The sequence below is a fragment of the Lithobates pipiens genome, unplaced genomic scaffold, assembly GCF_037356315.1.
Source record: "Lithobates pipiens isolate NorthernLeopardFrog02 unplaced genomic scaffold, aLitPip1_a1.2 Scaffold_8, whole genome shotgun sequence".
In the NCBI taxonomy this organism is placed as follows: domain Eukaryota; kingdom Metazoa; phylum Chordata; class Amphibia; order Anura; family Ranidae; genus Lithobates; species Lithobates pipiens.
The window spans coordinates 44,833,052-44,847,017 of NW_027507903.1; the positions used below are offsets into that span (position 1 = coordinate 44,833,052).

At 50.9% G+C, this 13,966-nt stretch overlaps 1 protein-coding gene across 1 annotated transcript in view; it reads left to right on the plus strand.

Moving 5' to 3' along the window:
- The first annotated feature begins 247 nt into the window (after positions 1-247).
- AP3S2 (adaptor related protein complex 3 subunit sigma 2) overlaps positions 248-13,966 on the plus strand; it is a 140,341-nt gene continuing 126,622 nt past the window's right edge. Inside the window, 3 exon segments of the mRNA XM_077471296.1 lie at positions 248-338; positions 341-372; positions 4,035-4,126. Coding sequence (XP_077327422.1) covers positions 248-338; positions 341-372; positions 4,035-4,126 — 215 coding nt within the window.

Genomic DNA, 13,966 nt, shown 5'->3' on the forward strand with positions numbered 1-13,966 from the left:
GAGAGAGAGAGAAGGGGGAGAGAGAGAAGGGGAGAGAGAGAAGGGGGAGAGGAAGAGAGAGAGCGCTCTCTGCTCTCTCTCTGAGAGAGAGAGAGAGAGAGAGAAGGGGGAGGAGAGAGAGTACTACAAGAGAAGCTATACTATAAAAGAAGACGGATGGTATGGACAGAGTGTAGGGAGAGACCTTCAGGCTCGGCTCGTAGTCTCTCCTACTCATTTCACATTCCCTCCTCTATTTCCTGGTCACATGTTTCCTGTGACAATCACACGGGATGGGAAGTGGCCTCTATCTAGGAAGGGAAGATGATTAAAGCGATTTTTGGTGTTCAATAATCATGGGAGCCGCGCTTCATACGTTTCTACCAACACTTCGTGAGTTCTGTCTGTGTGCATATAATACAATATATTCCAGTACTATGTGTGTATATCTATATATATCTCCTGCAGTTCTGGCTCTGTGTGGATTTGTGTACAATAAGTGTGATTTCTATGACGCTCGCCTTGTACAGCGCCGTGTATGAGCTCTCCTCCTGTGTACAGCCTTTTTCAACACAGAGGAACCCCTCACATAGTTGTCTGGTCTCGGGGGGATTCCTGCTAACAATTAGAAATCTACAACTCCTGATAGATGATGAGTGTGATGGTGGGGGGGATGGTCCTTACAGATAGCTAAAAACATCAATGGTGTCAGTGGGAACTTATCTGAGAGGGAGAAATGGCCCAATGCTGAAGGAACCCCTACAACCTCTGGAGGAACCCTGGCCGAGAATCACTGATATACACAATGTCGTGTGTGGGGAGTAGAGGCCAGTCCCTGTGTGCTATCATATATGGTACCCCATCGGATAGTGTCATGCGCAGTACACAGCAACACAGATTCTGAAAATAGCCGAGGATGAACGGTGCCTGCGCTGTGAGTCCAGGTTCTATCCCCACCATCCAAGTGGACATAGAGTAGGAATATAAGAGAGCCGAGCGCAGCGAGCGGCCCTCTAATTTTCACAACCCTATGTCCGCTTGGATGGTGGGGCTACCACCTCCACTCACGGCGCAGGCGCCGTTCAGCTTCAGAGATTTTCTGAAGCTTCTTCTGCAGTACAGGGCTGACACTATATGATGGCAGGACACTATCTGCTAGAACACCGTCTCTCTACGCGTGTGTGGGTAGTAGAGGCTAGTCCCGGCTCTCTCTGCGCGCGCGTGGGGAGTAGAGGCCGGTCCCGGCTCTCTCTGCGCGCGCGCGCGGGGAGTAGAGGCCAGTCCCGGCTCTCTCTGCGCGCGCGCGTGGGGAGTAGAGGCCAGTCCCGGCTCTCTCTGCGCGCGCGCGTGGGGAGTAGAGGCCAGTCCCGGCTCTCTCTGCGCGCGCGCGCGTGGGGAGTAGAGGCCAGTCCCGGCTCTCTCTGCGCGCGCGCGCAGAGGCCAGTCCCGGCTCTCTCTGCGCGCGCGCGCAGAGGCCAGTCCCGGCTCTCTCTGCGCGCGCGCGCAGAGGCCAGTCCCGGCTCTCTCTGCGCGCGCGCGCAGAGGCCAGTCCCGGCTCTCTCTGCGCGCGCCAGTGCCGACTCTGTGCGAGCGTGTGGGGAGTAGAGGCCAGTGCCGGCTCTGTGCGAGCGTGTGGGGAGTAGAGGCCAGTCCCGGCTCTCTCTGCGCGCGCGGGGAGTAGAGGCCAGTCCCGGCTCTCTCTGCGCGCGCGGGGAGTAGAGGCCAGTCCCGGCTCTCTCTGCGCGCGCGGGGAGTAGAGGCCAGTCCCGGCTCTCTCTGCGCGCGCGGGGAGTAGGGGCCAGTCCCGGCTCTCTCTGCGCGGGGAGTAGGGGCCAGTCCCGGCTCTCTCTGCGCGCGCGCGTGGGGAGTAGAGGCCAGTCCCGGCTCTCTCTGCGCGCGCGCGTGGGGAGTAGAGGCCAGTCCCGGCTCTCTCTGCGCGCGCGGGGAGTAGAGGCCAGTCCCGGCTCTCTCTGCGCGCGCGGGGAGTAGAGGCCAGTCCCGGGCTCTCTCTCTGCGCGCGCGCGTGGGGAGTAGAGGCCAGTCCCGGCTCTCTCTCTGCGCGCGCGGGGAGTAGAGGCCAGTCCCGGCTCTCTCTCTGCGCGCGCGGGGAGTAGAGGCCAGTCCCGGCTCTCTCTCTGCGAGCGCGGGGAGTAGAGGCCAGTCCCGGCTCTCTCTCTGCGCGCGCGGGGAGTAGAGGCCAGTCCCGGCTCTCTCTCTGCGCGCGCGGGGAGTAGAGGCCAGTCCCGGCTCTCTCTGCGCGCGCGCGCGGGGAGTAGAGGCCAGTCCCGGCTCTCTCTCTGCGCGCGCGGGGAGTAGAGGCCAGTCCCGGCTCTCTCTCTGCGCGCGCGCGGGGAGTAGAGGCCAGTCCCGGCTCGCTCTCTGCGCGCGCGGGGAGTAGAGGCCAGTCCCGGCTCTCTCTCTGCGCGCGCGGGGAGTAGAGGCCAGTCCCGGCTCTCTCTCTGCGAGCGTGTGGGGAGTAGAGGCCAGTGCCGACTCTGTGCGAGCGTGTGGGGAGTAGAGGCCAGTGCCGGCTCTGTGCGAGCGTGTGGGGAGTAGAGGCCAGTCCCGGCTCTCTCTGCGCGCGCGGGGAGTAGAGGCCAGTCCCGGCTCTCTCTCTGCGAGCGTGTGGGGAGTAGAGGCCAGTGCCGGCTCTGTGCGAGCGCGTGGGGAGTAGAGGCCAGTGCCGGCTCTGTGCGCGCGCGTGGGGAGTAGAGGCCAGTGCCGGCTCTGTGCGCGCGCGTGGGGAGTAGAGGCCAGTGCCGGCTCTGTGCGCGCGCGTGGGGAGTAGAGGCCAGTGCCGGCTCTGTGCGCGCGCGTGGGGAGTAGAGGCCAGTGCCGGCTCTGTGCGCGCGCGTGGGGAGTAGAGGCCAGTGCCGGCTCTGTGCGCGCGCGTGGGGAGTAGAGGCCAGTGCCGGCTCTGTGCGCGCGCGTGGGGAGTAGAGGCCAGTGCCGGCTCTGTGCGCGCGCGTGGGGAGTAGAGGCCAGTGCCGGCTCTGTGCGCGCGCGTGGGGAGTAGAGGCCAGTGCCGGCTCTGTGCGCGCGCGTGGGGAGTAGAGGCCAGTGCCGGCTCTGTGCGCGCGCGTGGGGAGTAGAGGCCAGTGCCGGCTCTGTGCGCGCGCGTGGGGAGTAGAGGCCAGTGCCGGCTCTGTGCGCGCGCGTGGGGAGTAGAGGCCAGTGCCGGCTCTGTGCGCGCGCGTGAGGAGTAGAGGCCAGTGCCGGCTCTGTGCGCGCGCGTGGGGAGTAGAGGCCAGTGCCGGCTCTGTGCGCGCGCGTGGGGAGTAGAGGCCAGTGCCGGCTCTGTGCGCGCGCGTGGGGAGTAGAGGCCAGTCCCGGCTCTGTGCGCGCGCGTGGGGAGTAGAGGCCAGTCCCGGCTCTGTCTGCGCGCGCGCGCGTGGGGAGTAGAGGCCAGTCCCGGCTCTCTCTGCGCGCGCGTGGGGAGTAGAAGCCAGTCCCGGCTCTCTCTCTGCGCGCGCGTGGGGAGTAGAGGCCAGTCCCGGCTCTCTCTCTGCGCGCGCGTGGGGAGTAGAGGCCAGTCCCGGCTCTCTCTGCGCGCGCGTGGGGAGTAGAGGCCAGTCCCGGCTCTCTCTGCGCGCGCGTGGGGAGTAGAGGCCAGTCCCGGCTCTCTCTGCGCGCGCGTGGGGAGTAGAGGCCAGTCCCGGCTCTCTCTGCGCGCGCGTGGGGAGTAGAGGCCAGTCCCGACTCTCTCTCTGCGCGCGCGTGGGGAGTAGAGGCCAGTCCCGGCTCTCTCTGCGCGCGCGTGGGGAGTAGAGGCCAGTCCCGGCTCTCTCTGCGCGCGCGTGGGGAGTAGAGGCCAGTCCCGGCTCTCTCTGCGCGCGCGTGGGGAGTAGAGGCCAGTCCCGGCTCTCTCTGCGCGCGCGTGGGGAGTAGAGGCCAGTCCCGGCTCTCTCTGCGCGCGCGTGGGTAGTAGAGGCCAGTCCCGGCTCTCTCTGCGCGCGCGTGGGGAGTAGAGGCCAGTCCCGGCTCTGTGCGCGCGTGTGGGGAGTAGAGGCCAGTCCCGGCTCTGTCCATTCATATTGTGTCTTTGTGTTTTGCAGCCAGAAGACCTGCAGCAGCAGATTATCCGGGAGACCTTTCATCTGGTCTCCAAGCGGGATGACCATGTTTGTAATTTCCTGGAAGGAGGAAGGTAACATCTCTATACATGACAGCTTTGTTCATTTCCCTTCTCTGTGGCTTATTATGTTTGTGTACAGAGACCGTCCACAGTCCACATTGATGCCGGCAGTACAGGAGGTTCTCTGCAGGCAGTTCTGTCCTCTGTCATATACGTTGTAAATGATGGATGGGATTCAATGTGTTGAGCTGAATGGTCTCCTACAAGTAGGGATGCATCGATACTGGTGTAGTGCCCATAACCCTCGATAGGGCGCCCTTGACTTTTGAGCTTTCCGGTTACCTCCGCTTGGCTTGTTCTTCCATGTCTAGGGGTTCCTAGGGTTAGTACCCAACAGCTTTGGATGCTGACACCATAAAAGTCCTTTTTAGAAAGGTTTTTATTTGCAGGGGTAACATCCAAAAATACCGTCTTGTATGGGAACCGAGGGCAAGGGTGAAGAAACTCAGGCACCTTGAACTGCTAATCACCAGGAAGTCTCTAATACCACCCAGAGAGTAGCCACTCGCAGCTGGGCGCTTCAAGGCTGAACAAATCTCTAGCCAGAGATTATGGCAATCAGCACCTTGAATAAAGCTTTCAACCGAAAATGAACAGGGACCCTTTCCTCAGTACCTGGAACGTTATCTGTCTTCTTAGCAGTACTGGAAAAGCGTGAATTCATTAGTGTCCTTGACAACCCAGCAACTTCTTGGGTCAGTTTGTTGGCCCTCCTCCGAAGAGTCCTCCCCCAATCACTTACAGGGGCTGCGGTGCCCCTCCAGGTTGAGAGCACACCCGGACGCCTTGAATCCTCCTTCAATTACTGCGCCTCGGACCAGCCGGTTCCGAGACTCAGGAACACACGGATCCTTACGCCAGACCATGCGGGTATAATGGGGCTAGTCACACCAACCATGTTGCGGGGTGGCACACGCTCCTGTGACCGGGACCCCTCACAGGGCTACCCCAGTCTAGCTCCATGAACAGGCTGCTATTGCCTCACGACGACTGAACATGTGACTTCAAAACCTTAAGTACCCTTCCCCAGACTCCTCAGCGGGGCCAGACGCACCCACTGATTGGCTCCGGGGAACGCTGATACCTAAAACATCCACACCTGCAGTCTCTGGCTGTGTGCTGCACCACGCCTGCAGTCACTTCTGCCTGGGCACTACTCCTCCTTCCCTCTACCAGCTGTCACCTCTGACCCCATGTCTCCCCATAACCCTCCTATCCCCATTCTCGCCCTCTTCCCACCCCCCAGCGATCACAGCCTTTTCCATCTAAACTCTCCCACCCCACAATCCCTACTTAACCCCACCCTTAGCGACCTTGCCCTCACTTACTCCTCCCAAACAACAACCACCCTGCCACCTCCCAAACCACCCCTGTTCCTAGGAGATAGGTATTGATAATTGGTATCGGCGAGTACCTGCAAAAAAAGAATCATTACTTGGTGTTTAAAAAATGATATCTGTGCATCCCTACCTACAAGTGTCAGTGTGATTGGCTGGGAGGTTGTGTGATCATCCAAATGTATTTGTGGCAATAAGAGAAAACCAAATAGTGTTGGATGTGACTGATATACAAAGTATGAGCAGGAACAGATAGAGTGTCCACAGGGAACCCCTGGAATGGAACTCTAGTCAAGGCATTTTATTGATTATCAGGATTTCTCTGCAGTCTGTGCTCCCAGTGAAAGATTTCCTTGTATTCTGTCCTAATTACACAATAATGCTGAAATGTCCCTAAAGCCAGGACACAATCATCCTAGACTGTTGTCACTGGGACATGTGACCTCATCAGAAGATTTCCCCTCATTTCTTTTCCTAAACGCTTGCTGACCGCTCACTGCCTTTTTCTTTTTTTTTATCTGCAGCAGAGCGACATCTGCTGCACTGGATCACATACACGAGCCAGCATTTCCAGGTATGGGGTGCACCCACCTGTCACCCATTCTGTGCTTTCATTCAAGTTTATTAGCAGGTCCTAGCCAATGAGTTATGGCCGAGACCTGCTGATCAGTTTAGCAAATGACAGTACAGAGCCCTGTGTTTACTGAAACTACAGGGCTCTGTACACGGAGCAGAGATGTGGCTGTGTTTAACTCGGCCACATCTATTAGTAAAAACAGCACACATTACAGATTGGTAGGCACACAGTTAACCCTTTGATTGCCCTATACATGTTAACCCCATTCCCAGCCAGTGTCATTGGTACAGTGACAGTGTATAGTATCAGCACTGGTCACTGTATTAGTGTCATTGGAGATGTCAGATTCTCAGTTCCCACCTAGTTTCAGATTACCTGCCTTGCTATCACAGTCCCACTATATAAGTTGCTTATTTCTGCCATTGGTAGTATAAAAAAAAATTAAGTGTATAAAAAATTCCAGTGTATATACCATTTGTTTGTACACGCTATAATTTTCACACAAATCAAACAATATACGCATTTTTTTTTTAAGCAAAGACTTGTAGCAGAATGCATTTTGGCCACAATTTATGAAGACATTTAATTTTTTTATTGGATATGTTTTGTGTTTTTTTTTTCCAAAATTATATATATTTTTTTTCTTTTTCTCTCGTGTATGTAATAAAAAAAACAACCCAGTGGTGATCAAATGCTGCCAAAAGAAAGCTCTGCTTGTGTGAAAAAAATGATATCAATTTAATTTGTGTACATTGTTGCATTAACATGCAGTTTTCAGTAGTTTAGTTCCCTGGTCATGGGGGGGGGGGGGGGGGGTAAAACCCTCCAGTGGTTAATTTCATTGAGCTTCTAAGTGAGAGTAAAACCCTCATACACACGATCGGATTGTTGGCCAACAAAACCGTGGACTTTTGTCGGAAGGGCGTTGGCCCAAACTTGTCTTGCATACACACAATTGTTGGCCAACAATCACAAACGTAGTGACGTACTATGTGTTTTTTTCAGCTCTTTAGCGCCACCCTTTGGGCTCCTTCTGCTAATTTTGTGTTAGTAGAAGTTTGGCGAGTGTTGATTAGCGCTTTTCATTTTTTTTTTTCTGAACGGCCGTTTGTCAACCAGCCATGTTGTGGAATCGGATGATCTAACGTGTTATTTATTATTGGCCTTGGAGTTATTGCTTTCACATTATTTTTTTTCGTTGAATGATATGGTTTGGTGTATTTTTGGATGCATAGAATGCACTTTTTGGTTAAGTTCTATTGGTAGATAGCATGTCTAATTTTATTTGTTTTCTTTTTTTTTTTTTTTATGCACAATAAAAAAAATTGTGGAGAATAATACTTGGCTATGTGTTTTACTTCAGTTTGGGAGTAGGCAGTTACATTTAATAAAATACAATGGAAAATTGACAAGGGACACCAACATATTTGTATCTTTGATCTTTAAAAACTACAGGATAATGGTGTTGTGGTAACTTGCCCAAATAAAAAATAATAATAATAAAATTATTATTGTTGATATCACTAGAAAAAAAGCCTTTGAAAATTAGTTTGCAATAACTCCATCAGTATCACCAGCAAAGCAGCTTCATTATTATCCCAATAAAGAAGAAGAAGAATTGTGCGCTGCATTTGGAGATTTCATAATTTGCCGCGTGACGAATGTTAATTCTCCATTACGAGCGCTAGATTACAAGACCGACTGCTTCTTGCTTGTCTTTGCTTCCGAGCATGCGTGTTTGTACTTTGGACTTTTGTCCACACGCCCGGAAAATCCGACAACAGACATTTGTCCATGGAAAATTTTAAAAACCTGCCACCCGACAACAATTGTCCGATGGGGCGTACACACGGTCGGATTTTCCACCAACTGCCTGAGATCACACATTTCCCATCAGAGAATCCGATGGTGTGTACGGGGCTTAAGTCTCCCCACTTTGAACACAAACAGCATAACAACATGACAGGCGTTGTAATCCTTTCACACTGTAGCTAAAGTTGTGGTTCGGTTTCAATATTACTTTTGCCTATACCATGTGTCGTAGCACCACATTGACCTGTATATGACTGTAGAGCTCCCAGAAAGAGTGCAGCACCCAAGGGTAGTACTGTAGGTACTGATTCAGGTAATGTAATTAGACTGGAGCTAAAGCATCTTGCAATCATAAAGGTTTTAGGGCAGAGGAAGGCCACACCTAAGGGTCCCCTGTGACATTGTGCGGCTGCATATACTATTCAGTTAAAGAGGAAGTAAACCCTAATGGGTTTACTTCCTCTTTCATTCCCTGCAAAGGTAAAGCATAATGGACTGCTATGCATCGCATAGTAGTCCATTATGTGTCACTTACCTGACACTGGAGCCAGGGAAGTCACCGCTGTCCCCTGTAGTCCGGCACATCCATCTTCTCGGTGGGTCTCGCTGCTCCGCTGCTGTCATTCGGCGAAGCCGCGATTACGTCACTCCCACGCATGCGCACAGGAGCCGCCACTCGCGGCATATCGCCGTTGACCACGGCGCGCTCAGTGCGCCTGCGCGCCGCTGTCTACGGCGCATGCGCCGTAGACAGCGGTGCCTGTCTTTCGGCAAATATCTCCTAAACCTACACGGTTTGGGAGATATTTCTTGGACCTACAGGTAAGCCTTAATCTAGGCTTACCTGTAGGTCAAAGTTGGTTGTAAGGGTTTACAACCACTTTAATGTAATGCTACAAATGGCTGTCAGAGACTGTTGGCACATACAACTGGAAACTTTCAGAGACTGCAAATATGCTATATGAGTTGTTGGTGTATAGTTACATGCTTCATTAAAGCGGAACTTCGTCCTAAAGGGGAAGTTCTACTTTATAGAAAAGAGAGAAATGTACTTCTGTGCTACTAATAAAATACACAGCACTGTCTTTATTTTGAATATAAGAGGTTGCTGCTGAACATGAACTTAGCAGACCAGAATAAACGGAGAGAATATGTGAAGTGCTACCTCCTTACAGAAATAAAAAAAAAAAAATACTATATACTATAATCACAAATTACATTGACCCCTAGTGTGGGAGTATTAAATAAAACACAAAATTATATTGCATGAATCGCAAATAAAAAATAAGTGCAGCAAGTGACCTCTAGTGGATACAAGAAATATAACGCACATCTATACATACATAAGTCCGTCAATCCAGTGATATCTTCTGTAAACAAATGCCGTCCACACACCATCCAACAGTGAATACTAGCAAATGAGTGACTTATCACCCAATGTACCCTCCACCAGTCACACTATGCGCTCACCTCCCAAAGCAGCCTTCAGTAGCACCTTTTCCCCTTTTGGGGTCTCAATCCAGTATCTTTAACCACTTTCCCCCTGCCCACCATCAAATGATGGCAGGGTGGCGGGGCCCTCGTTCTGGGTGGACGTCATATGATGGCTTTCCAGAATAGCCTCTCTCATGCGCCCGCAGCACGGCGATCGCCGGAATGCTGTGTTGCTAGTACATGGTGTGACCCCCGATCTCTGTAAAGAGCCACGGCTCTTTAACCAATGTGATTGGCTGTGTCCAATTTCAGCAGGTCACAGCAAAACACAGATGCCGGTAATAGGCACTCCTCGCCTCACGCTGACAGTGTGGGGAGAGGAGAACCGATCAGCGGCATCTCCTCGCAGAGGACACCAAGGAATGTAATGGGGCACTGATCATCAGTGCCCTGATTACAATAAAGCACCCACAGTGCCAGCAATCGGTGGCCATTAGTGATGCCAGTCATTACTGGCTACCAGTGCTTCCCATCAGTGCCACATATCAGTGGCAATAAGTGCGGCATATTTGTGCCACCTAATCGGTGCCCATAAGAGCAACCTCATTAGTGCAGCCTATCAGTGCCCATCAGTAAAGGAGAATAATTGCTTGTTTACAAAATTTACTGACAGAAACTAAGAAACGTTTATTTTCAAAATTTTTAGAAAACAAACAAACCCAGAAGTGATCAAATACCATCAAAAGAAAGCTCTATTTGTGTGAAGAAAATGATAAAAATTTCACATGGTTACAGTGTAGTATGACCGCACAATTGTCATTCAAAGTACTACAGCGCTGAAAAATGCCCTGGGCAGGAAGGGGGTGTAAGTGCCCTGCATTGAGGTGGTTAAAGCTCCAAATAATGGACTCCTGCAAGCGTGGTCTCTCATATAGGATGGCAACATAAGGGTAAAAAAGGAACTTGGCGTAGTGTAATACCGTAAAACGAAATTTATTTAAAACAAGCACCTATTTCGCTCACATTTTAAGAATGAAATAGCCCTGATGCATACAGGTGATGAACTTTCACAGATCAGATGGACTTTATCTGCTATATATATGTTATATTTCTCTTATCCACTAGAGGTCACTGGTTGCGCACGTTTTTTTAAATTTGTGATTCATGCAATATAACCTTGTGTTATATACAATACTCCCACTAGGGGGTCACCATTTCAATATAATTTGTGAATTATAGTATATAGCATTTTATTTTGGTTTATTTTGCGCTGGTTTGTTTGGGGGACAGGAGCCACACTGGGGCAGATGTTTTGTCAGCTCTGCAGGGGCAGGCTGAGAGGTGGTTGACGCCACGCCAGCTTAACATAAGGGTAAAAAAGGAACTTGGCGTAGTGTAATACCGTAAAACGAAATTTATTTAAAACAAGCACCTATTTCGCTCACATTTTAAGAATGAAATAGCCCTGATGCATACAGGTGATGAACTTTCACAGATCAGATGGACTTTATCTGCTATATATATGTTATATTTCTCTTATCCACTAGAGGTCACTGGTTGCGCACGTTTTTTTAAATTTGTGATTCATGCAATATAACCTTGTGTTATATACAATACTCCCACTAGGGGGTCACCATTTCAATATAATTTGTGAATTATAGTATATAGCATTTTATTTTTAATTTCCGTAACAAGTTCTGCTTTATGCCCTCCTCCTTTTCTATTTTTGCCACTTTTTTTATGGGGGACCAGGTACCTGGTTATGACAGGTACCCTCTCCCACTTCTGGTCAGATCTCTGGATGATTCCACTAGAAGTTCTCTGCCCACCTGCGACCTTGTGGCACATGTCATAGGTCCCAGAAGAATGTGGGTCCATTCACAAAGTGCAGCGGGAAGACAGCTGTGAAGTCGACAGGAATCAAAGTCAATTTCCCATGGTAAACCTGCCGGGAACCAGAAGACCGGTGAGGATCGTGATTTATCCCTGGACAGGTAAGTGTCCTTTTTTTTTTTTATTAGAAGGCAGCAGTAATTGTAACTGCTGACTTTTAAATCTTCTCAAACAAACTGAAGCTACCCGCACAATAAATGGCAAAGGGCCGCATGCTTCTCTAAAGTCCCAATTTGGACACTAAGGCTTTAGGGACCTGCAGACTTGCCCTTTGGAAGGTTTACCCCCCCCCCCCCCCTTAATAATCAAGCCATTTTTTTTATGATACGGCACTGCGTTACTTTGTCAATTGCACAGTCATGGAACAATGTACTCGAATACAATTTGTCATGGTTTTTTTTTTCCCCCCACAAATGCAGCTTTCTTTTGGTGGCATTTTTTTTTTTTTTTTTTTTTATTCTTTATTTAAATTTTTAATTTTACACTCATAAAAAAGAAAGTAGAGCAGTGGTGACTAATACAATACGCCCAAAATACATCACAAATACATCCACAGTCCTTTTCAATCCCCTATTTCCAAACTCTGTACCCTCCCCTCACCCCCCATGCACGTCACCTCTCAACCGCTGATCCATCTAATTGATCCTTCCACTTATCTTATATGCTCTTTGTAGCTCAAATTCTAGGTCTCGTGGGTTATCTCCCACACGTATCTCCATGAGTTTTTGAAGCCCTCCCACTCCTTCCATTTATCTTCCTTATCTGTTTCCCTTTCTTCCTCCCTCTACATTTTTTGAATATAATTTATTCCATTTATCCACTTAATTCACTTTGGACTTTCTAATTTTTGCCAATTTTTTGGGATCAAACCCTTGGCTACATTTAATAATATCGGTACCAATGAGGCCCTATATAACCCCATTGGTCTGTCCATCGCATGATTCGCCTGTTTATCTTTTTTATCAAAGTCAAAATCTTTATCCAATAGTCTCTTATGGTGGGCCATTCCCACCATATATGCCATGCAGCTCGTTGGCGCATCGGCTGTTCGCCCGTTATGGGCCATTCGCGCCAAATTCATGTGACGCTCAAGGCCCACAATGCACTGCGCCATCGCAGTGCATTGCTGGCTCATGATTGGCCAAGCATGCACTGTGACCCCACATGCTTGGCCAATCACAGCACAGGCAGCGAAGAGAGCCATGATTGGCCACGGGCAGGATGCCTGTGGCCAATTATAGCTCAGGCTGTGTAGTACACGCCCCACACTATATAAGGCCGCCAGTGCGGTGGCCTTGTGTAGTGTGTTGGCGTCTGTAGGAGTTAGTGGGTGTTCTGTGCACCTTCAACACAGTATACACCGATCGTTATCGGCCGATTTTGCGTTCTTGCTCTTCTGTAGTGGTTGTTGTCTGTGTGCCCTGAACCCAGTATACACCGCTATATCCACCTATATAGCTAGCTATCTTGCTCTTTTTAAGTAGAGCTTGCAGTCAGGTGTAGGAGATTGTGCGTGCTGTCTGCGTGCTCTGAACCCAGTATACACTGCTATATCCACCTACATAGCTCTTCTCTAATTGAGCCATCTGCAGGAGTTAGTGGAAGTTGTGTGTGCCTCCAGCACAATATACACTACCCAATTGCTGGTTTTCCCTTCTCCCTTCAGGCCATTACCATGTCTGGAAGGCCAGCAAGGAGAGACAGACAGGCGCGAGCCGATAAGAGGGCAAGCAGGCTCTGTGTCTAGAGACAACAGTGCTGGTCGTGGACGCGGTGCATCGTCATCATCAGCACGTGGCCATGGGACACACTTGTCCTTCTTTTCGGCAGCTGGACATGTTGAGCCACACCATGCCAACGACTTGGTAGAGTGGATGACCAAGCCCTCTTCATCCTCCTCATCCTCTCTCACCCAGGCTCAGGGTACTAGCAAAGCAGCTGCCAACGCATCGCCTTCCCTCCTCTCAATGTCATCATCAGTGACTCCTTCCCTAGACCCACCACGTCCTCCTGAGGAGTCTCCTGAACTCTTTGAGCACAGTGTTGGGTACATGATCCAGGAGGATGCCCAGTGTTTTGTAGGCTCTGATGATGATACTCAGCTAGAGGAAGGCAGTAGTGTAAATGCAGAGCGAGGGGATGCTCAAGAAGGACAGCAATCTGGCAGTCATGTTCCACAAGCTGCAGCATACTGACAGGTTTGCTCCAGCGATGAAGAGGGAGGGGATGATGAGGGCACTGACTCCACGTGGGTGCCTGGCAGGAGAGAGTAGGAGGAGGCACATGTCCAAAGAGGCAGGATGCCCTCCGGGGGCCAGCTTAGGGGCAGCACACCGACTGAATCACACCGCAGAGCTCCGCCTGTGCAGGGCGCTGCCCCTGCGCATTATTCTAAAAGTTCTTTGGTGTGGGCTTTTTTGAGATGAGTGCATCAGATCGCACCACTGCTATTTGCAACATATGTCTCAAGCGTATCTCGCGTGGCCAAAACATCAGCCGCTTGGGCACCACATGCTTGACCAGACATATGTTGACCTGCCATGCAGCTCGTTGGCAAGCGTACCTCAAACACCCACACCAAAGAACAAAGCGGACCTCTTCTTGCTCCTCATCAGCTGGGATCTCCAACCCCACTAGACCTTCAGTCCTCTCTGAAACCTGCTCTGAGAGGAATGAAGGTGTAGAATTAGGTGTGTCACAGCCAAGTGCTTCCGGGCACTCTGCTAGCAGTACACCCATGTCCGATTATAGCAGGCAAAGGTCCCTGCTCCAGCTGCTGGACCGACGAAAGAAGTTCAC